Below are 25,154 nucleotides of genomic sequence, written 5' to 3' on the forward strand. Positions count from 1 at the left end.
CTGCATACTTCTGATCTCTTTATGTCAAATAAATAAATAAAATCTTTAAAAAAAGATACCCAGAAACACTGACAGAAGAAAAAGATAGGAGGGTGGTTATAAATTCTAAGCGTGGGAGAGGAAGGTTATTGTGATTCTTCCTGCATGTATCTTGATATCTTTGCTAAAGGACTCAAATTTCCCATGATAAAGGGGGATTAAAACTGATTTATATATAGGGTTAGTATTGATTGGGTAAAGAAGATTACATTGAAGCTTATCTCTATATGAATATTTAAAAAATAGAAAAGGAAAAATAAAACACAGGTATATGTATCAAAAAAGTTAAAAAAAAAAGGTTAGCATGGAATTTGTTGTACTGAATATCTCATTGTGATGATAAATAGGTTAAAAATTATAAAAAATAAAAGAATGAAAATAGTGGGAATGTATTAAAAATGAAAGTTTTATTTATGAATTATACAAGTTTTAGGGCAATACTGGGAGTTTAATATTTTCTTTTACCTTCATATTGGGGTTTTACAGTTTGATGGGGACACTGTGTTGGTTGTCATCTCACTTTTTTTGGCTGGCTCTCTGGGGGAGGTGCCTGCCTGGTTGTTTTACAGGCAGTCTTGCTTGGGTTGACTCCTCCTGCCCCCTATAAAGGGGCTGGGCTCTGAGGAACCCGTTTTTTCAGGCTTTTGTTCCTGGGAGATTTTTTTTTTTTTATTTTCCCTTGGTGGTTTTTGATTGTTCTTCAGAGGTTTAGAGGAAAGCAAACTGCAACCAGACCTCTGTCTCAGAGAGAAGTCTCAGACTGTTCCCCTCTGTCTGGTTCAGAGCAAATAGACTTCCCCTCTGCCACCTCCCACCAGCCAAGCATATCCCCAGCCACCATCTCAGGTTTCGCAGGAGCTCCCACTTGTCTCTGCACCCTGGCACTACTAAAACTGCGAGCAATATTTGTCCAGGGAGTCTGCTTCCTGTGGCTGCCTTTGTGGGGCTACTGTCTGGGGCAGGTCCAGACAGCTGGAGAGATCCCAACCAGAGACAGTATGCTAAGATTTTCATGTCCGCCATACTAGGAGTGCTCAGACTCTTGGTTGGTAATAGAGACCACTGGCTAGAGACTGCATGGACCTCTCTTAGGGGAGGGTGTGGAGCATGACTCAGGCCTCCATTGTGCAGTGTGGGTACAGAGTGCCACAAGCTGCGGTTCTAGAGAGCACTGGCTGGCATGCACCCAGACTCTCACATGCACCAGTGGTTCAGGGACCATGGCCTGGATGCTTCACCACACTCTCCCTGGCATGGCACTGGCTGTCGGTAGCCATCCTCGGTCAGTGGGCTGAAGTCCATTCCTAAAACCACCCCATTCCACCAGTTGCTCCTTAAGATATTTTTTTTCTCTTTTTGAGTGCTTTTAACCAGACTCCAAGTTAATGCAGGTCCCCAATCACAGGACACTCTCGTATTGGGGTATTACTTTCCAATGGATTACTTCAGGAGGCTCCCACCCCATCTCTTTATCCTCCAAAATCTGTCCCATCATTCAAACTCCACTGCTTTAACTTACCACTGACATCTTATGCCCCTGCAGAGATCCAGAAGTGTATAAGCCTACATCTCAGGCTGATTTCATGCATGTTCAGAGTGGTCTGATAGATAATAAGCTCATGTTAGGGGACTGGTTGAAACAGCATCTCCTACTTCTCTGCCATCTTGGCCCCTCCTCCAATTTACACTTTCAATAATATCTATATAAAAATACCATCGACAGTTTTCACAGCACTGGAACAAATAATCCTACAATGTGTTGGAGCCCAAAAAGACATCAAATCACCAGGGAAATGTTGAAAAACAAAACCAAAGCTGGGGCTATCACAATGCCCAATTTTAAGCTATATTACCAAGCTGTAGTCATCAAGAGAGTATGGTGCTGGCACAGAAACAAACACATAGATCAATGGAACAGAATAGAGACTCTAGAAATGGAACCTCAATTCTATGGTCAATTAATCCTTGACAAATCACAAAAGAACATCCAATGGAAAAAAGACAGTTTTCCATAAATGGCTCTTAGAAAATGGGATAACCATATGCAGAAGAATGAACCTGGACCATTCTCTTACACTACACACTAACATAAATTCCAAATGGATGAAAGACCTCAATGTGAGACAGAAGTCCATCAAAAATGCTAGAAAATGACAAAAATAAAACTGGGGGCATCACGTTACCTGATTTCAAGCTTTACTACAAAGCTGTGATCACCAAGACAGCATGGTACTGGCATAAAAACAGACACATAGACCAGTGGAACAGAGTAAAGAGCCCAGATATAGACCCTCAACTCTATGGTCAAATAATCTTCGACAAAAGAGGAAAAAAGATACAGTGGAAAAAAGACAGTCTCTTCAATAAATGGTGCTGGGAAAACAGGGAAGCTACATGTAAAAGAATGAAACTCGACCATTCTCTTACACCATACACAAAGATAAACTCAAAATGGATAAAAGACCTCAACGTGAGACAGGAATCCATCAGAATCCTAGAGGAGAACATAGGCAGTAACCTCTTCGATATCACCCACAGCAACTTCTTTCAAGATATGTCTCCAAAGGCAAAGGAAACAAAAGCCAAAATAAACTTTTGGGACTTCATCAAAATCAAGAGCTTCAGCACAACAAAGGAAACAGTCAACAAAACAAAGAGGCAACCCATGAAATGGGAGAAGATATTTGCAAATGACAGTACAGACAAAGGTTGATATCCAGGATCTATAAAGAACTCCTCAAACTCAACACACACGAAATAGATAATCATATCAAAAAATGGGCAGGAGATATGAACAGACACTTCTCCAACGAAGACATACAAATGGCTATCAGACAGATGAAAAAATGTTCATCATCACTAGCCATCAGGGAGATTCAAATTAAAACCACATTGAGATACCACCTTACACCACTTAGAATGGCCAAAATTAGCAAGACAGGAAACAACATGTGTTGGAGGGGATGTGGAGAAAGGGGAACCCTCTTTCACTGTTGGTGGGAATGCAAGTTGGTGCAGCCACTTTAGAGAACAGTGTGGAGATTCCTCAAGAAATTAAAAATAGAACTTCCCTATGACCCTGCAATTGCACTACTGGGTATTTACCCCAAAGATACAGATGTAGTGAAAAGAAGGGCCATCTGTACCCCAATGTTCATAGCAGCAATGGCCACGGTCGCCAAACTGTGGAAAGAACCAAGATGCCCTTCAACAGGCGAATGGATAAGGAAGATGTGGTCCATATACACTATGGAGTATTATGCCTCCATCAGAAAGGATGAATACCCAACTTCTGTAGCAACATGGATGGGACTGGAGGAGATTATTCTGAGTGAAATAAGTCAAACAGAGAGAGTCAATTATCACATGTTTTCACTTATTTGTGGAGCATAACAAAGCATGGAGGTCATGGGGAGTTAGGAGAAGGGAGTTGGGTGAAATTGGAAGGGGAGGTGAACAATAAGAGACTATGGACTCTGAAAAACAATCTGAAGAGTTTTAAGAGGTGGGGGGGTGGGAGGTTGGGGGAACCAGGTGGCGGGTATTAGAGAGGGCACGGATTGCATGGAGCACTGGGTGTGGTACAAAAACAATGATTACTGTTATGCTGAAAATAAATTAAAAATGATTTTAAAAAGTATATGACAAGAGAAAAAAAAATATATATGCAAATAAAGGAAGAACCTCGTGAAAAAGAACCCCAAGTATAAGATTTATATACCATCAGGACAAACACAAAAACATAGAAACACTGGCCGAAAAAAAAGATGGGAGAGTGGTTATAAATTCTCAATGTGGGCGAGGAAGGTTGTTTTGATTCTTCCTGCATGTATTTTGATATATTTTTTAAAGGATTCAACTTTCCTAAAATAAAGGGGGATTAAAAATTCGTTAACCTATAGGGGTAGTATTGATTGGAGAAAGGGGATTACCTTGAAGTTTAACTCTATATGAATTTTAGAAAATAAAAATAAAAAAGGAATAAACTAAACTAAACTAAAATTTAAAAAAAAATTTTAAAAATAGAAATGCAAAAGAAAAACACAGGTGTATGTATAAAAAAGTTCAGATTAGAAGGTTATTATGGATTTTTATGTACTGGATATCTCACTGTGATGGTAAATAGGTTAAAAAATTATCTATTTTTAAAAATGAACCAGAATAATGGGAAGGAGTTAAATGTAAATGTTGTCCTATGAAGTAGTGGTGTTTGTTTTCTTGTGGTCTTTTTTTTTTTTTTTCTTTTCTTTCCTGGTTGATTTTCTGTGGGAGTAGCCTGCCACGTGGGTTTTCAGTCAATGATGTTCCCTGAGTTAAGTCCTCCAGTCCCCCTCAAGGGGGTGGGCTCTGAGGAAACCGGTTTTTTCAGGCTTTTGTTCTCTGGAGGTTTTTATGCTTGTTCACTTTTTTTTTTCTCTCACCTTGACCGCTTTTGATGGTTTTTGTAGGTTTAGAAGAAAGCAAACTGCACCCTGACCTTGCTCTCAGAGAGAAGCCTCAGCCTGGTCCCTGTGGGTGCTGCAGAGCCCATATAAAGTCCCCCTTGGCCACTGGCAGAGCAGATTCTGTGTCGCAGTCCTTGGGGACGCAGGATCTTCTGCTTGTACCCAAAACCAAGGCAGCAGCGGCTGTCTGGGCAGTTCCAGACCGTCAGAGAGGTTCCAAGCAGCGATTGCACACTGAGATTTTCCTGCTGGCCTGGGCTGGGAGTGTCTGGTCTTTCTGGGTCTAAGAGCGCTGGGCTTGTGCACACCTCTCTCAGGGGAGGGTGTGGGTCGTGCGCGCATCTCAAGCTCTGATACAATGGTGCAGGTCTATGAGTGCCGGGTTGGGCCTTCGCACACCTCTCCTAGGGGAAGTTGAGAGGCATGCGCGTCTCAGGCTCTGTAGCACAGCTCAGTGTTCTGCCATCTGGCAAGGCTCCCAGCCCCTCACGGGAGCCAGACCCCACGTGTTCTCGGGCGCGCTGGCGGCTCAGGGACCAAGACCTGGTTTCTCCGCCTCACTCTCTCTGACTCAGTGCCAGGGGAGGCTGTCCTGGGTCTGGGGACTTAAGCCCCTGTCCCTAGCTGCCCCAATTCCCACAATCCCCCCCCATGATCCCTTGCTCTTTTTGAGTGCTTTCAACCAGTCTCCAAGTTAATGCTGGTCCCCAGATGCAGGACACTCTCGTATTAGGGGTATAACTTTCCAATCGGTCACCTCTGGTGGCTCTCTCCCCCTTTTCTTTATCTTCTGATATCAGTCCGACGTTCCCACTCCACTTTACCTGCCCACTGGTGTCTTCTGCCCCTGTAGAGATCCAGATGTGTATAATTCTGATCTCGGTCTGATTTCATGGGTGATCGGAGTTCTTTGGTAGGTAATCAGCTCACTTTAGGGTACAGGTTGAGAATATGCCTCCTCCTACTTCCCCGCCATCTTGTCTCCAAGCAGTATGTTTTTCTGGGGGACAGCTACAGTTCATGCTACACACAGAACCATGGTGGTAATGTCAAGTATTTGGTTCAGCAACAGAAAACCTAAAAATGAAACTATGTATAATACAATTACACAATTACATACTGTAGAAAATGAATGCTAGTCTAAAGGACCATAAGGAAAATCAGTTGCTAGGTGGGGACAGGGTGAAGAAGGTAATAGGAAGGAGGAATTCCAAGGGAAGTACAGGAAGGTTTAGGGAGAATTGATTTTGACATTCTGATATTGATGATTCTGACAGCAGGGTTTACCATATCACACAGTCTACACACGTGCATTTCATCCTGTGTCAAGTACACACATCACAGCTATTACAGATAATCCCAGAGATGATTTTGGAGGAACGTAGAGATAGTGAAATGTTAGAGAGTTAAAAATAGAATTGCACAAACACTAATTCTCTCTATTTTTAGGGAAAATCTAAAATGCAATCACACTTGCTCTGGTAACTGTCCTTCCTGTTCACATACACCAAGCTGAATATATACTCAGAGGACATGAAAATAGAGTCTTCCTTCTGCTGATTAAAGCAGCCCAACCCTATCCCTGTAGCTGGGAGAGGAGCCCCAGCCACCATATTTCCAGATGTTCCCATTAGATATTCTAATCAGGATAGAATAGAAAAAACTCACCATGGAGTTTGTGATTGGCTGGATTATCATTGTTACTCTTTTAAAAGGTAATTTACAGAGAATAAGACACCTTGAGTGTGAGAGTGGATATGAATGAGAGAAACACTGGCTGTGTGACAGTGTCCTCACGAGGATGTCTTATGTCTGCAGGTGTCCTGTGTGAGGTGCAGCTAGTGGAGTCTGGGCGAGACCTGGTGAAGCCTAGGGGGTCCCTGAGCCTCTCTTGTGCAGCGTCTGGATTCACCTTCAGTAGTAATGCCATGTACTGGGTCCAACAGCCTCCAAGGAAGGGGCTGCAGTGGGTTGTATGTATTAGCAGTGATGGTAGTTACACACACTATACAGACTCTTTGAAGGGTCGATTCACTATCTCCAGAGACAACGGAAAGAGCACTCAAGCATTGATCCTCTGGAGTTTCTCTGCTGCTTTTTTTGTGAAAAGTACCTGGTAAGCTCCTTCAATAAGGTTCAGAGTGGGTTTGTCACATGTTCCATCCCACAGATATGACTAACCAGTTGACTATCCCAGGGCTCTGTGAAATGATGCAATGGACACACACAAGTAGAACCGTGGTACAAGGGAGTCAGGGTTTCCTAGAATTTCTGAAACTTTCATTTAAGGGTGATGATTTTTCAAACTTTCCAGAAGATGTGGATGTGATGACTCTGTGGGATTTTATTCTGATCATCACATTACAGAATTTTGTTGTACTGAAAGCCCTGAAGGTTAAGTTCTTTTGTTCCCTTGTTCCTTTCAGGATTCTTTCCTTCTCTGTGTTGTGTTTTGTCAGTTTGACTATGATATGCCTTAGAGATCATCAGCTTTTGTTGAATTTAATGTGAATTCCCTGTACTTCCTGGATTTTGATGTCTGTGTCCTTCTGCATATTATGGAACTTTTCAGCTACTATCTTACAGAATAAACCTAATCCCTCCTTTTCTCTCTGTCCATCTCCAGAGATGCTTATGATACAAATATTATTATGTTTTTAAAAGTCCCTGAGTTCCCTAAGTCTACCTTTGTGGTCCATTATCTTGGATTCCATCATCTTCTCAGTCATTATTTTCTATAATTTTATCTTGTATACCACCAGTTTGCTCCTCTCTATCCATACTTATTTTTTATGGCCTCCACTTGGGATTGTGTCTTGGTTTTAGAGCTTGTTTGTTTGTTTTTATTTTGGACCTGATTCAATTTTAGTTCATTTATCACTGACGTAAGGGATTCTTAATGTCTTCTAACCATTTTTCAAGGCCAGCTAGTAAACTTAAAATCACCGCTTTAAATTCTAGTTCAGACTTCATATTTATGTTTGTATTGATTAAAAACCTGGGAATGAGATCTACATCTTACTCATTCTTCTAGGGTGAATTTTTCCATCCTCTCATTTCTTTTCAATATCTTCTTTTTACAAATTTTATTTTATTTTTTTTCAGAGCTCCAATTATCATTGTTTATGCACCACACCCAGTGCTCCATGCAATCCGTGCCCTCCAGAATGCCCCCCACCAGGCTCACCTAACCTCCAGTACCCGCTACTCCAAAACCCTCAGTTTCTTTCTCAGAGTCCAGTTTCTCAGGATTCATATCCCCCTCAATTTTCCCCAATTCTCTTCTCCTCTCCTTTTCTCAAAATCCTCCTTGTTATTCTTTATCCTCCACAAGTAAGTGAAACAATATGATAATTGACTCTCTCTGATTGACTTATTTCACTCAGCATAATCTCCTCTTGACGTGTCCATGTTGATGCATACGTCGGATATTTATCCTTTATGATGAAGGCATAATACTCCATTGTATATATGAACCAAATCTTTATCCACTCATCCGTTAATGGGCATCTTGATTCTTTCTATAGTTTCGCAAATGTGGCCATTGCTGCTATGAACATTGGGGTAAAGATGGCCCTTCTTTTCTCTACATCTGTATCTTTTGGGTAAATACCCAGTAGTGCAAATGTAGGATCATAGGGAAACTCTATATTTAATTTCTTAAGGAACCTCCAAACTGTTTTCCAAAGTGGCTGCCCCAACTTGCATTCCCACCAACAGTGTAAGAGGACTCCCCTTTCTACACACCCTCTCCAAAACACATTGTTTACTGTCTTGTTAATATTGGCCAATCTAACTGGTGTAAAGTGGTATCTCAGTATGGTTTTGATTTGAATCTCCCTGATGGCTAAGGATGATGAACATTTTTTCATATGTGTGTTAGCCATTTGTATGTCTTCATTGCAGAAGTGTCTGTTCATCCGTTCATTGTTTTTTTTTTTTTTTTTCTGGAGAATAAAATAAGATGAGAGGAATAAATTAAGACATATAAATTGAGGATTTGTCATAATGAATTCTTCTTAAATAGAATATAGATCACAAAAAATAAAATATATATCAATGAAAAAATTAAAAATAGAAAAAATAAGAATGTGTATTTATAAAAATTTATTTATTATGAGGAGGAAGTAATATAAAACATAAAGAAAGATGAATCAGAAAACAAATCAAAAATAAAAATAAAAAAAAAAAACTTAAGTATAAAAAGAAAGAAAGCTAAGCCTCCTTCCCCAGGAACTGAAAGTGTGCCACACTCTATGATCATTAAACTTGCTGAGATGGAATTGATCTGTGGATCTTCTGGCCGAGGTGCATGCTATGATTATTCTCTGGGGTTTTGCCCTCATGGAAAGGCACATCTTGGGAGCAGGGGACAGGGCTTGCTGTAGGTATGTCTGCCCTCCTCTAGGTGCCACTGTTTTGCTTTCTGATGGCACTGATGGGTAGGTTGAATATGGCATCTTCTCTCTAGGCAGAGTTGAAATTTCACATACACCAAGCTCTTCAGTGAGCCCTCACAGAAGAGCAACCAACCCCTTTCTCTCCAATGTTTCCATCTGAAACCCATGTTCACCCTACCTGTGTCTGAGTGGCTGTATCTCAGACACATGATTGAATTTCAAAACTTCTAGGGATTTCTATGGTGTGGACCCATGCTATTCCTCCAGGGGACAGTCTCAGATCTTTTTCCATTTGCTCACAGGTCTCAGGAAAGAAGTCACATGAGCAGATTGTGGTTCACTGTTTATGGCAAATCAGAGCAGAGCCTGCACTTAGACTCACTGTTCAACCGGGTTCTAAGCTCTTTGCCTAGCATCTGTGCATCACAATGGTGCCACACATCCTTCTTGTGACTCAGAAGACCTCAGACCCTGGAATTCTGCCCCACTTTGCCATTTCAGCACCTTTATGCCAGCCTTATCCCCACAGTAGCACACTTCTAAAAGTTCAGATTTTGTGCTCTGCTGTTACAATATATCGTGGTAACTTCCAGAAGCAGGCTCCATCCCTGATGTCACCCCCACAGCTATATCTGTCCTGAGACAACTCTCTGCACCTGCTACATAACAAAAGGAGATCGATTTTCTATTTGAAGACTTGCAGGTTTTGTTCTCTCTGACCTCTGATTGACTTCTTGGCTGCTTAGAATGACTTGATGACTACCTACCTGTGTTCCAGAAATCCAAGCATAGCGACCCCTTCTCCACCTTCCTAACTACTCCATCCCACATTTTCTTATAGCAAAGAGGGTGTGATCAATTCCTTCTTCTGTATATGCTGAAGCTCAAAGTTGAAATCCAGTGTTTTATTTCAGAATATCCCAATTTATTTCTCTATTTGCTCTGATCCAGTTGTCTAATGGTTCACTTGTTCTTTTAATGAGCAAATCGATTAAATATTATGCAATTATTATATTATTTTGCAATAATGGTTGACATATTTCGTTCACCTACATAACCTACCTCACTAGGAGACTCAGAGAGGAATGCACCTCCTGGCAGTGAGCCCGGGGCTATAAGCAAGTAGTGAGGGGTGCTCCCCAAGGACAAGGATTGCAGGAATATTACCAGCACCACTCCATGTCTCCGTGCAGTGAACACAGGTGCATTTTGGATGGCATGGCCAGTTTGCAGTCTTCCTGATGCACAAGATGCATTCAGGGATGGAAACTGGGGGATGTGGAGACAGAACAGAGGTCCTGAACTCATCCAGCAAGGTCAAAGAATCTGAGCTGAGAAAACAAAAACAGAGGTAGATCAGAACTGCAACCTTAAGATGAATTGGAATTGAATTTCCCTGCCATGTTTGTTGTCAAAATTCCCTGTAAATCCTTCTAAGAGGTTAAAGGGTAGCATTTATTTATTTATTATTTATTTATTTATTTACTGCTCTCCCGTTAGACTGAATTTACTAAGTGAAAGGCAAAGGCCTTGGAACACTGAGAAAAATAAAATATTTTTAAAAAAAGTCAAAGACCCCATCAAAAAATCACAGTGGACAGGCAGACTGATTTTGTTAGTTTAGGAGGGATATGATTCATGAAACCTTTTTAAATGTCCCCATAGCAGAATGCAATAGGTCAGAGACTAGAATTGGAGGAAATATTCCTAAATGCGTGGCCTCACCAGGTACCATGTCACAGGGAGATTAGGCATGTGCTCTTGAGTCCATTGACCACTAACCATCATTGCCAGTGGGAGTATCTTTGGACAAGAGTCCATGCATCTCTGAGAGATTGTGTAAATTTACTTTAGGGATGCTCTTTTCTCAACCTTTGCAGAAGACTGTGGATATACCACACTGTGCACCATTATCCCATCGTGACAGCTGACAGTTGTGAACCTCAGCCATTCAATATAAAAGCTGGTATAACCCAGGATGGAAATACAAGTCAGGAAGACTTTCATCAGCAGGAAGGGATGGAGGCTTTGCTTCAGGAATAACTTCACAACGTGGGAAAGGGTACATATAAGAAGTAAAACATATGCATGTGCCATGGAGGGTGGACATGGGATTAAGTCCATCTACCTGTGTTCTGTGGGCTCTTGAAGACTGTTTTCTCACAATGTTCCACCTTTCAGATTCCACAGGAAGTTGCTGCTGAAGATGACACACGAGAAGGAAATATTCTGACTCTCTTTCTGAGTTTCCTTCCAAGTGCTGGATCAAGGTTGTAACCAATTTGTCTCTAATTTGCACCATATTACAGCAGAACTTTTTTTTTTTCCAGCAGAACTTTTAACTACCAGGCTTTGATAACACCTCGTGACACCAAAGAGGTTAGAGACTGCAGATGATCTGAGAGAAATGACATCCAGACTGCAAAATTATTGTAAAATCAATTTTATAGCACTTCCAAATGCCAGGTAACCCCCATCATGGGTGGACATAGTGGCAGCATTCCCAAAGGTGACAGGAGACCCAAACAGGGACTGGAAGAAGGGAGAGATTCTTCTGGAAGTATCTTAAGGAGAAGCAGGAATGCCCCAAAAGACCTTCTCCTGTCTCCCTGACCAGAGTCATCTCATTGCCACAGAGACACAGATCCCAGATCAGACATAAGATTGTGTTCACAAGGCTGATATTTCCACATAAAATTAGACTCACAAACTCCCTTAGTGGACAAGGTTTTTAATTATATGCTGATTCTTCAATCCATTGCTATAAATGTTACTCTAGATTTCTGCTCCATGGTTACACCCTAGTGTAGTTATTATGGGCATCAAGCTTTTCCAAATATACCTTAAACGTATTACATAAACATATTACACATGTCCTTATAGCATTATCACAGAAACTTCCTCATCTTAATTATGTTTTATTTATATTCCCACGATTGACAATGATCTTTCAAAAACACCTATGTAAAACAGAATTTTAACAGGGCAGAGAAACTCACATATTGATGCAAAATTGTTCCTCTGCATATTCTTCAGGTTCATGGTTCTCCTGGAAAGCATATAAATAATACATTTTCTGAGTTCCTCAGCTACATATCTAGGGGGGGAGCAACTTTATTGTAACATCAGATGCTGGAAACAATTCGACCCCCAAACAACTTCTTAAAAAATTAAAATCCTGCTATGTTCATTCTTTGGAAAGGTGCTAATCATTAAAACCAGTGATTCTTTTTTAATGTCTGCATTATATTAATAGTTTCAAAACTACATCATACTTCGGTAGTTTTCACTTAGAAAAGAAAAAAAGAACTGTAAGAACTGAAATTGCACCTCTAACAGGAATCTCTACACTCCCCCCCCCAGTACTTTTCCTGTCTCACTTTAGTCAGTGACATCTTATCTTGTGTTCCAATGAGTTGTCCAGGTCTCCTCTCCATTAAATACTGGAGCAGCTTCTGTCTATCAAGCAAATCTCCACTTGGCAGGGACAAACTGTGGAGAACCCCTGGATAGAACAAAACAGCAGTCAAGTTTGCAACAAGCCATCACATAAGAGAAAAAAACCAACCAATAAGAGTGCACAGTCATCTTGCAAGGATGTTAATGAACACAACACCATTAGCAAGGGGAAACCATGGCCAAGTCAAAACAACATTGAAAAACAGAGGGTCCTTCCCAGAAATTGTGGGAATTCTAATAATCTACATAGGTGCATGAAATAGGACCTTTGTAAAAATGGAGCATAGAGTGACAGACATTATATCTCAGGGAAAGTTAGTAAATTCCTATCAAGGACATGTTCATTACTCAGGAAAATTTCAGAATGATCTCTGAGTATTCCAAGGCAATCTCCCTCTAGGATACAGCCTGAAGGAACAAGACCCTGACAGTCTCTGGTAGATAAAAATGCAGAAAAATTCAGAATGAAGGGGAAATTGCACCATAAATGAAGGTAATCCAAGGTGGTCCTGAGAGAGAGAACCCAATTCTATGCAGAACATGATGGGGAGACATAGATGGCAACTCAGAAGCAGAAGGACTCTGGAAAGCAGGAGGCAATGGATATCTGTGTCTCAATTCTAAGCTGTTTGGTCTAATGTAAACCCTCTGGACTGTCACACATGACAATGTCATCATGGTTGTGTCTGGAGGGGGTAGTTTGGAATGGAGAGAATGGGGTAGAAATATCCTCCCCATCCATACTTCTCAATGACACTATTCCCAGCACCCTCAACATAAGGGCTGCATTTATTCTCCTACCTGAATCAACCAAAAACAAAAAGTGGGCAAAATATATTACAAAAATTAAACCAGATGGAAATACATGAATGATAGTGATGCAACAAAGAACTGTTAATACAAGGTGCAGGGTGGGAACGAGCATTCTAGAGAGGATAGACAGACATAAGGGACCAAAACATGGACAGAAGGAGAAACAGTAAAGCCAGAGATAATGAGACACAGTGAACAAACCCTCCAGGAATCCAAAAGTGATATGAGGACTGGGGTGGAACTGGCCTTCTCACAGGATGAAGGATGGAGACCAAAACTCTGGGGCTGATAGCTGAGTGCTCTCCTTAACTGTCTCTTTCTCTTACTCCATGGCCAATTAGTCAGCAAGTCTTGCCAGTTACAAGTTCAGGACACACCCAGAAATCAACCATTTCTCACCCCTTCACTGCTGCCACCCTGGACTGGGCTCCTATCAGTTTTCACTTGGACATCAGCAAGAATCTTCTTACCTTCCAGATTCCAAGCTCCCATATCCCTATCCCACTCCTAACTATTCTCCACACCAGAGTCAGTCAGAGAATCCTTTACCATGTGGAGAAAGAGAGGATTGTTGCTGGTTTGTGGTCTGTCTTCCCTCCTCAAAGGCAAGACCCATGAAGTCAAGTTCTTCTATTTCTGTTCATTGCTGTATTCACAGAGACCAGACAAGGCTATACTTTGTGCAGTTAGAACCAAATAAATATTCATTAATGAATTACACAGTTATAAAACTGTACACTAGACTTCTGAGTAAAGAATAAAGGATCTGTATTTTGTATTCATTTGTGGGTCTTCAGAATGGTTAGGGTCTAGAAATCATGTCTTTTTTTTTTTTTTTTTTTGTCATCATCACTGAGACTACAATGGCCTATTCATAACGTTCACTGCATGAACTAGTGGAAACAATGTCCGATAGTTTGACTACATTACATGGTGCCTAGAACTGGCTGGGGCAGAATATGGATGCTGTTCTGTCCCCATGTAAAAGAGCAGGTAAATATAAAGAGTAGAGTTCATAAGCAACAGCCAGTCTGCAGGAAAACCATTATTCAACATGGGCTGAATGAATACTACACCAGTGACACACAGTGCAGAGGTGACGAAGAAAACTCTTGTCTTCGAGGACTAAGAAAATTGTAGGCATCTCGGCTTCTTCTAGCTTGTGAACAAGTACCATGGTGGTATACATGTTCTGAGGGAGATGCACACGGGGAACATTGGGAGCCACGAAGAAGTAAGTGATCATCTTAGCTGAGGAGGCCACGTGGTCAAGGAAGGACTTATGAGAAAGTTTTTACCTGAGCTGAACCAAGGCTTAGGACGATGTCTAACAGATGAGAAAAGGCACATTGATGGAAAAAGGCAGAGACTGTGTGAAGGCCCAGCACACATGGTTGCCTTCCCGAGTTGATCCTGGGAGGAAGTTAACAAAATGAGGAAGGACAGGAAACCCTTATAGCACACATTCCTCTAAGAACAGTACCTGTGCTTTCCAACGCTCATGGACACTCCTCCTCTGAAACTACCATTTCCCCCTAGAAAGGTGACAAATAAAGGGGCTTAACAGAGTTGAAAACACGGGGATACAAAAATCAGAGAAGGGAATCAACTATCTAGCTTTCACTCCAGTTTATGGGAGTACTGATGTATGTGTGTAGAGTGTGGTGTTCTCTGTTATCATCAGCACTTACAAGGAACAATGTCGGTTCACACCAGCTCTGTCTCAAAGCATGACATGGCTGCCGGGAGGCTCCATGTGGGTCAACACAGTCTTCTTCCTGGTTGTGCAGTTCCTGAGGCATTCCATTGGAGTTCAACTCCTTTGTTCCAAATACACTTTGTACAAAGAAACGGACAGAATATGAAACAGAGATAATGTTTTCAGGAAAGCATAATGGTTCTTATTTTCCAATTAAAACAGAAAACCAGAAGGGTGGCAGAGTGGCAATAAATTTGCACTATTTTGACAGGGACTACATTCTAGTCACAGTTAATCCCCACAGTCAAGGTCCACAATGGCTCAATGTAAGTAAGTTCTTGGGACAGTAGGAGACACACATGTGTCAAGCCTCCTAATGAGCCTCAGTAATGCAGGAAAACAATTCTCAACAAAAGGAGATTCCACAGTGTCAGGTACACTCTGTAGCAATGTGGGCAGGTGTAGCAGGAGAAATGGGTCCTCTCCATGCACTGGTGACAAGGAAAGAAGGCTCCTGGTTGGAGAAAAAGAGCAGCTGCTGTTCCCAGGTGGTGACTGCAGCTCACAGCTGTTAGCAGTGGAACTGAGTGGAGAATGTGGGAGTTATGGGCATAGTCAGAGGCTGGCCACTTGACATAAGCCTGGTGCCTGAGTGTCGGATTTGTTCGTGCACAGGTTTCTTCTGCAACAGAACAGCTCCCCCCATGCTGTTCTTCCTCCTGGTGCCTCGCATCTTCCATGGACAGGTCTTTCTGAGCTTCTAATTCAACCTTCTCTGGTCTACCTCTTACTGCCTTTGGTTCTCTTCTCCACAGACAGCAGAAATGGTTCCTGAAAAACAAGGGAGTTCTTCTCTTTTTTGGAACAAAGAATTCTTGGGTCAAGAGGGTTTGTGGATGAGGCTTGCAGCAAGTAGATTCTTTCTGCTCTATCAGATCTTCCTCCAGCTGATGCTTCCTACTGCTACCTTCAGAGCTGTCAGTCATTAAAACCAGTGATTACTGATGCAGGCAGCAACATGACTGTATCCACAAGGACTGATTCTGGTGCAAAGAAGGCCCACAAAGAAAATACATAGAGTAAAATGACCCATTAATGAATTATACAAAATTAAAGCTAGTATAAGGTGACATGAGAAAGAACAATAGTTACGTGGGGACAGGATAAACAAGGGAAAGGGAAGGAGGAATTCCAGGAGTAATGCTGAAAATTTTAAGGAGAACTGGAACACTCACTGTCAGTAATGTTGATTTTGACACCTATGTTTGTTATATCACACACTCCGTATGTGGGTCATTCATCTTGTGTCGAATATACACATCAAACTTATTTTAGGTAATAACAAAGGTGATCCTGGAGGAAAGCAGAGAGAATGGAATGTTACAGATATGAAAATACACCTACACGATACTGATTTGCTCTGTATTTATGATAAACTATAAAATAAAGAAATTCAATCCATCCCCATTAGAGGAGGGATTCCACATTCCTCATAGCCTGACACTCTGTCCTGCAGATATTCAGGGTGGAGGGCAGCAGCTCCTGTGGGGGTAGCACTGACCAAGATCCTGGGGTCAATCTGACCCCATATGTGTTCATGGACACCTTACAAACCCAAGTATACACACTGGAAATTTATATAATGAAAACTTTTTTTTTTTCCAAAATTTGTCATTAGCACTAAATAGATTAAAGGCATTCCAACAGCTTGGGTCACTGCCTCTCTGTAAGAATAGATCCCCAAGCTGAATATATAGCCAGAGGACATGCAAATAGGGCCTTCTCTCTGCTGATTTAACCAGCACAGCCAAGATCCTGCAGCTGGGAGAGGAGCCCCAGGCCTGGGATACCCAGGTATTCATTCAGTGATCAGGACAGAATACAGACAATTCACCATGGAACTTGTGCTGGGCTGGGTTTTCCTTCTTGCTCTTTTAAAAGGTAATTTATGGAGAAAAATAATTGAGTATGTGAGTGGATATGAGTGAGAGAAACATTGGGTATGTGACAGTTTCTTTACTGATATGTCTTGTGTCTGCAGGTGTCCAGTGTGAGGTGCAGCTGGTGGAGTCTGGGGGAGACCTGGTGAAGCCTGGGGGATCCCTGAGACTCTCCTGTGCAGCATCTGGATTCACCTTCAGCAACTACTACATGTACTGGGTCTGCCAGGCTCCAGGGAAGGGGCTGCAGTGGGTCGCAAGTATCAGAAGTGGTGGAGGTAACACATACTATGCAGACTCTGTGAAGGGTCGATTCACCATCTCCAGAGACAACGGCAAGAACACGTTGTATCTGCAGATGAAGAGCCTGAGAACCGAGGACATGGCCCTGTATTACTGTGCGAAGGACACAGTGAGGGGACATCAGTGTGAGCCCAGACACAAATCTCACTGTAAGACGGGATCTGGACCACCAGGGGGTGAACACCACTCACCAATCCTGTCTTTAAGCCCCAGGAGCAGATGCAGATGAAGGTTAGGGGTAGGTTTCCCTTCAGGATCTAGTGATTCCTCTCCAGAGAACACTTTCCCTCAGGGACATTCTCTGCACACATGATTCTGTGCTTACCTCTTCACTCTCTGACTTTAAAAATTTGTTCTAATGGGAAAACAATTATACTAAAATGCACAAAATAGAGAGTCACTCAGGTTGTACATTCCTGTCCCTAAGTACCAATGAAACATAAATATCCTGGTGCTCATCAGGTTAGCCTTTACAGGACTCTTAGCTGCTCTCACTGTACATCACAGGTCCACCCTGCTCAACGTGCAAACTCCCTAGAAGCAGCATAAAGTGCACGCTGGACATGAGGCCACCAGAGGCATCAACAATCTACAGCAAAAGAAGAAAGGGTCTTGGTTGGGGCATCACTGTCTTTTACAATGCTCACAGCATCAATTTTAGTGACAAAATGGGAAAGCAGTGGAAATCCCTTCAGTTGTGAATGTGTAGTCTGGACATAATACACACACATGCACAAACACACACACACACACACAAACACACACAAATACACACACACATGAATATGAAAAATTTTCACTTTCCCCTAATTTCTCTGCAGCAAAAGTTGTACTAAGACAAAAATACACAGCATACAGGAAAACCTCAAGAAGCAAGAAAAATCTGAATGAAACACTCTAACCTTACACCTGAAGGATCTAGAGAAGGTTGATGACTAAAGCCTAAATACAGGAGAAGGAAGGAAATAGTAAAGACTAGAGCAGTAATAAATGATATAAAAACAAAACAAAAACAAACAAACAAACAAAACAGAACAAAAAAGCAAGGTCTAGTTTTCTGGAGAAAAAGAAAGAACAATAAAATTGAAAAACCTCTGCCTATATTTATCAAAAAGGAGAGAGAAAACCCCAAATAAATGATATCAGAAATCAGTATGTTTCTCTGTGGAACAAGCAGGGTTTTGGAGGGATAAGAGGGGGTGGGATGGGGAAACTCGGTGATGGGCAATAGGGACACATGATGGTTGAGCACTGGGTGTTACACGCAAATAATGGATTTTTGAACACTACATCAAAAAATAATGATGTAGGAGGAAGACAAGATGGCGAGGAAGTAGGAGGAGGCGCCATTTCAACCTGTACCCTAAAATGAGCTGATTACCTACCAATGAACTCCGATCACCCATGAAATCAGCCTGAGATTAGAATCATACACGTCTGGATCTCTACAGGGGCAGAAGACGCCAGTGGGCAGAAACGTACCAGGGTACACCTTGACTGCACCATGGTCGATACATCCAGCTACATCCGTTCAGCCATCTCTTACTGAAATGACTAGGAGGAGGAATGCCCAACAGAAGAAAAATTCAGAGGATGGGACTTCTGCAACAGAGCTAATGGCTATCGACATAGACAACATGTGGGAAAGGGAATTGAGGCTAACAATTATCCAGGCAATAGCTAGGTTGGAGAAAGCCATGGATGACCAAACGGAATTGAATGGGGCCAAACTGAAAGCCACCAGGGATGAGGTTCACAATGCTCTCAATGAGTTCCAATCTAATCTAAATTCTCTCAAAGCTAGAGTAACTGAGACAGAAGATAGAATTAGTGATCTGGAGGACAAACAGATAGAAAGCATCAGGGGGAAGCCTGGAACAAACAGCTCAGAAGCCACGAAAACAAAATTAGGGAAATAAATGATTGCAAGAAACGTTCCAACATCAGAATTATTGGAATTCCTGAAGGGGAGGAGAAAGAAAGAAGTCTAGAAGATATAGTGGAACAAGTTCTCCAGGAAAATTTTCCCAATCTTGCGAATGGAACCAGCGTTCATGTACTAGAGGCCGAACGGTGCCCCCCCCCCAAGATTAGAGATTCTAGAAAGTCCTCGAGACGCCTGATAGTAAGAATGAGGAATTATAATTATAGACAGGTCCTCCTGAAGGCAGCTAAAACAAAGAAGCTCCTACGTACAGAGGAAAGCCCATCAGAAAAACGTCAGACCTGTCCACAGAGACATGGCAAGCCAGAAAGGGCTGGCAAGATATATTCAGGGAACTAAATGAGAAGAACATGCAGCCAGGAATAATTTATCCAGCAAGACTGACATTCAAAATGGATGGAGAGATAAAGAGCTTCCAGGAACGGCAAGGTTTCAAAGAGTATGTGACCACCAAGCCCACACTGCAGGAAATATTAAGGGGGGTTCTATAAAAGAGGAAAAACCTAAGAATAGCATTGAACAGAAATATAGAGACAATCTACAGAAAGAAAGACTTCAAAGGTAACACGACATTAATAAAAATGTATCTAACAATAACCACTCCCAATGTGAATGGCCTAAATGCACCCATAAAATGACAGAGGGTGGCAGACTGGATAAAACGACAGGACCCATCCATATGTTGTCTACAAGAGACCCATTTCGAACCTAAGGATACACCCAGACTGAAAGTGAAGGGATGGAGAAAAATCTTTCATGCCAATGTGCCTCAAAAGAAGGCCAGGGTAGCAATTCTCATGTCAGATAAATTAGATTTTAAACGAAAGACTGTAGTCAGAGATACAGAAGGACACTACATCATTCTTAAAGGGACGATCCACCAAGATGATCTAACAATTGTAAATCTCTATGCCCCCAATATGGGTGCAGCCAATTACATGAGAAAACTATTAATCAAGATAAAGAATCATATTGATATGAATACATTAACAGTAGGAAATCTGAACATGCCTCTCACAGTAACAGACAGATCATCAAAGCAGAAAATCAATAAAGAAACAAGAGCATTGAATGACACATTGGACCAGATGGATCTTATAGATATATATGGAACATTCCACCCTAAAAACACAGAATACTCATTCTTCTCGAGTGCACATGGAACTTCGCTAGAATAGACCACATACTGGGTCACAAATCAGGACTTAACTGATACCAAAAGACTGAGATTTTTCACTGCATATTCTCTGACCACAATGCTTTGAAACTGGAGCTCAATCACAAGGAAAAGTTCAGAAGGAACACAAACACCTGGAATCTAAAGACCACCTTGCTTAAGAATGCTTGGATCAACCAGGAGATCAATGAATAACTTAAACGATTCATGGAAATCAACTAGAATGAAGACACTTCGGTCCAAAACCTATGGGATACAGCAAAGGCAGTCCTAAGGGGCAAATACATAGCCATCCATGCATCCCTCAAAAAAATTGAAAAATCCAGAATGCAACAGCTGTCTCTACACCTTAAAGAACTGGGGAATCAACGACAAATCAAACCAATTCCACACATAAGAAGGGAAATAATCAAGATTAGAGCAGAGATCAATGAGGTAGAAACCAGAGATACAGTAGAATGTATCAATGAAACTAGAAGCAGGTTTTTTGAAAGAATCAATAAGATCGATAAACCATTGGTCACACTAGTCCAAAAGAAAAGAGAGAAAGCTCAAATTAATAAAATTATGAATGAAAAGGGAGAGATCACAACTAACACCAAGGAAGTAGAAACAATCATCAAAAGTTATTATCAACAGTCATATGCCAATAAGTTAAGCAACCTAGATGATGTGGATGCATTCCTGGAAAACTATAAACTCCCAAAATTGAACCAGGAATAAACTGACAACTAGAATAGAACGATATCTAGTAATGAGATTGAAACAGTGATCAAAATCCTCCCAAAAAACAAAAGCCCAGGACCTTACGGATTCCGTGGAGAATTCTACCAAACTTTCAAAGGAGAAATAACACCTATTCTCCTGAAGCTGTTTCAAAAAATTGAAGCAGAAGGAAAACTTCCAGACCCTTTCTATGAAGCCAGCATGACCCTGATCCCCAATCCAGGCAAAGACCCTACCAAAAAGGATGATTTCTGACCAATATCACTGATGAATATGGATGCTGAGATTCTCAACAACATCCTAGCAAATAGGATCCAACAGCACATTAAAAAGTTGATCCATCATGACCAGGTGGGATTTATCCTGGAGTTACAAGGATGGTTCAACATTCACAAATCAATCAATGTGATAGAACAAATCAATAAGAGAAGAGAGAAGAACCACATGGTCCTCTCAATTGATGCAAAAAAAGCATTTGACAAAATCCAGCATCCGTTCCTGGTAAAAACACTTCAAAGTACAGGGATAGAGGGAACATTCCTGAACCTCATAAAATCTATCTATGAAAGAACCACAGCAAATATCAACCTCAATGGGAAAAAGCTCGCAGCCTTCCCGTTTAGATCAGGAACACGACAAGGATGCCCACTCTCACCACTTAGCCACAGCAATCAGCAAACAAAGTGAAATAAAAGGTATCCAAATTGGCAATGAAGAAGTCAAACTCTCTCTCTTCGCAGATGACATGATTCTTTATATGGAGAACCCAAAAGACTCCACCCCCAACCTACTAGAACTCATACAGCAATTCAGTAACGTGGCAGGATTCAAAGTCAATGTACAGAAATCAGTGGCATTCTTATACACTACCAATGAAAATACAGAAAGGGAAATTAGAGAATCGATTCCATTTACTATAGCACCAAGAACCATAAGATACCTGGGAATAAACCTAACCAAAGAGGTAAAGGATCTGTACTCGAAGAACTACAGAACACTCATGAAAGAAATTGAAGAAGACACAAAAAGATGGAAGACCATTCCATGCTCTTGGATCAGAAGAATACACATTGTTAAAATGTCTATACTGCCTAGAGCAATCTATACTTTTAATGCCATTCCAATCAAAATTCCACCGTTATTTTTCAAAGAGCTGGACCAAATAATCCAGAAATTTGTATGGAATCAGAAGAGACCCCGAATCATTAAGGAAATGTTGAGAAACAAAAATAAAACTGGGGCATCACATTACCTGATTTCAAGCTTTATTACAAAGCTGTGATCATCAAGACAGCATGGTACTAGCATAAAAACAGACACATAGACCAGTGGAACAGAGTAGAGAGCCCAGATATGGACCCTCAACTCTATGGTCCAATAATCTTTGACAAAACAGGAAAAAATATACAGTGGAAAAAAGACAGTCTCTTCAATAAATGGTGCTGGGAAAACTGGACAGCTATATGCAGAAGAATGAAACTCAACCATTCTCTTACACCGTACACAACGATAAACTCAAAATGGATAAAAGATCTCAACCTGAGACAGGAATCCATCAGAATCCTAGAGGTGAACATAGTAACCTCTTCGATATCAGCCACAGCAACTTCTTTCAAGATATGTCTCGAAAGGCAAAGGAAACAAAAGCGAAAGTGAACTTTTGGGACTTCATCAAAATCAAAAGCTTCTGCACAACAAAGGAAACAGTCAGGAAAACAAAGAGGCAACCCACGAAATGGGAGAAGATATTTGCAAATGACAGCACAGACAAAAGTTTGATATCCAGGATCTATAAAGAACTCCTCAAACTCAACACACACAAAACAGACAATCATATCAAAAAATGGGCAGAAGATATGAACAGACACTTCTCCAATGAAGACATACAAATGGCTATCAGACACATGAAAAAATGTTCATCATCACTAGCCATCAGGGAGATTCAAATTAAAACCACATTGAGATACCACCTTACACCAGTTAGAATGGCCAAAATTAGCAAGACAGGAAACAACATGTGTTGGAGAGGATGTGGAGAAAGGGGAACCCTCTTACACTGTTGGTGGGAATGCAAGCTGGTGTAGCCACTTTGGAGAACAGCATGGAGATTCCTCAGGAAATTAAAAATAGAGCTTCCCTATGACCCTGCCATTGCACTACTGGGTATTTACCCCAAAGATACACTTATAATTGCCTATAATTGCACTTATCCCAGTGACCTAGCACTTTGCAAATTCGGGTATTAACATTACAATGATTGATTCCAAGGAAGGAAGGCACTTCTGTATTTCAACACATTTCATAAACCTCTTCACTGTCTTCTGAGAGCGAAAGCAATGGTTCCCTTTCCATGCAGCTAAAATCTGATATTGTGCTTACACTTGCTCCCTATTATTTTTAGTGTCAATCACTAATGAAATTTCCCTTCATCTGAAAATTTCCTTCAGAAGCAGATATTGGAATACATGGATGATGCCAGGTGGTGAAGACCAGGGGAAGAGCACATGGGAGATGGGTATCCTTAAGCTTGGGCTTGTTCCCTACCGAGGATGGGAGGTGCAAGGGAATGCCAGCTGACACTTGTCTATACTTCCTGAGTACCCAGCAGCACCCTGTGAACCAACCAGGTAGAGGAGCACAGGACTACTGCACAGAGGCAGGACATGGGAGGTAATTGTTACTGGACATGCTGCCCATGAGGTGTGGACACAGATGAGCTAGGAAGAGCAGCTGGGGTGTTAAGTCCTAACCATGTGGCACTGCATTGTGAATCATGAATATTTTTATTTTTATATTATTCAAGGATTTTATTTATTTATTTATTTGTTTGTTTATTTATTAATGAGAGAAAGGGAGATACTTGAGGGTCCTTTTTTGGCCTCTCTATTCTGTTCCACTGATCTATATGTCTGTTTTTCTGCTAATACCATGATTTCTTATTTATTTATTTATTTATTTAATATTTATTTTCAGCATAACAGTATTCATTGTTTTTGGACGAAACCCAGTGCTCCATGCAATCCATGCCCTCTCTAATACCACCACCTGTTTCCCCCAACCTCCCACCCCCCGGCCCTTCAAAACCCTCATATTGTTTTTCAGAGTCCACAGTCTCTCATGGTTCACCTCCCCTTCCAATTTCCTCCAACTCCCTTCTCCTCTGTAACTCCCATTGCCCTCCATGCTATTTGTTATGCTGAACAACTAAGTGAAACCATATGATAATTGACTCTCTCTGTTTGACTTATTTCACTCAGCATCATCTCTTCCAGTCCTGTCCATGTTGCTACAAAGTTGGGTTTTCATCCTCTCTGATGGAGGCATAATACTCCATAGTGTATATGGACCACATATTCCTTATCCATTCACCCGTTGAAGGGCATCTTGGTTCTTTCCACAGTTTGGCGACCATGGCCATTGTGCTATAAACATTAGGGTACAGATGGCCCTTCTTTTCACTACATTTGTATCTTTGGGGTAAATACCCAGTAGTGCAATTGCGGGGTCATATGGAAGCTCTATTTTTAATTTCTTGAGGAATCTCCACGCTGTTCTCCAAAGTGGCTGCACCAATTTGCATTCCCACCAACAGTGGAAGAGGGTTCCCCTTTCTCCACATCCCCTCCAACACATATTGTTTCCTGTCTAGCTAATTTTGGCCATTCTAACTGGTGTAACGTGGTATCTCAATGTGGTTTTAATTTGAATCTCCCTGATGGCTAGTGATGATGAACATTTTCATGTGTCTGATAGCCATTTGTATGTCTTCATTGGAGAAATGTCTGTTCATATCTTCTGCCCATTTTTTTTTATGATTGTCTGTTTTGTGTGTATCGAGTTTGAGGAGTTTTTTTTATAGATCCTGGATATAAACCTTTTGTCTGTACTGTCATTTGCAAATATCTTCTCCCATTCCGTGGGTTGCCTTTTTGTTTTCTTGACTCTTTCCTTTGCTGTGCAGAAGCTTTTGATCTTGCTGAAGTCACAAAAGTTGATCTTCGCTTTTGTTTCCTTTGCCTTTGGAGACATATCTTGAAAGAAGTTGCTGTGGCTGATATCGAAGAGATTACTGCCTTTGTTCTCCTCTAGGATTCTGATGGATTCTTGTCTCACGTTGAGTTCTTTTATCCATTTTGAGTTTATCTTTGTGTACGGTGTAAGAGAATGGTCGAGTTTCATTCTTCTGCATATAGCTGTCCATTTTTCCC

General features: G+C 41.3%; 2 gene segments (V, D, J or C); one reads left to right on the top strand and one right to left on the bottom strand.

The window, feature by feature from the left end:
- Positions 1 to 16,720: 16,720 nt before the first annotated feature.
- LOC111139953 lies at positions 16,721 to 17,327 on the top strand. The segment is given in 2 exon segments: positions 16,721 to 16,796; positions 16,897 to 17,327. Coding segments are annotated over 2 exon segments (477 nt in total).
- Positions 17,328 to 17,579: 252 nt separating this feature from the next.
- Positions 17,580 to 25,154, bottom strand: part of LOC111139954 — a 14,007-nt gene continuing 6,432 nt past the window's right edge. Inside the window, 1 exon segment of the V gene segment in view lies at positions 17,580 to 17,687. Coding sequence covers positions 17,580 to 17,687 — 108 coding nt within the window.

This window comes from Enhydra lutris, unplaced genomic scaffold (assembly GCF_002288905.1).
Source record: "Enhydra lutris kenyoni isolate GAN:26980312 unplaced genomic scaffold, ASM228890v2 scaffoldscaffold127, whole genome shotgun sequence".
NCBI classification, from domain to species: domain Eukaryota; kingdom Metazoa; phylum Chordata; class Mammalia; order Carnivora; family Mustelidae; genus Enhydra; species Enhydra lutris.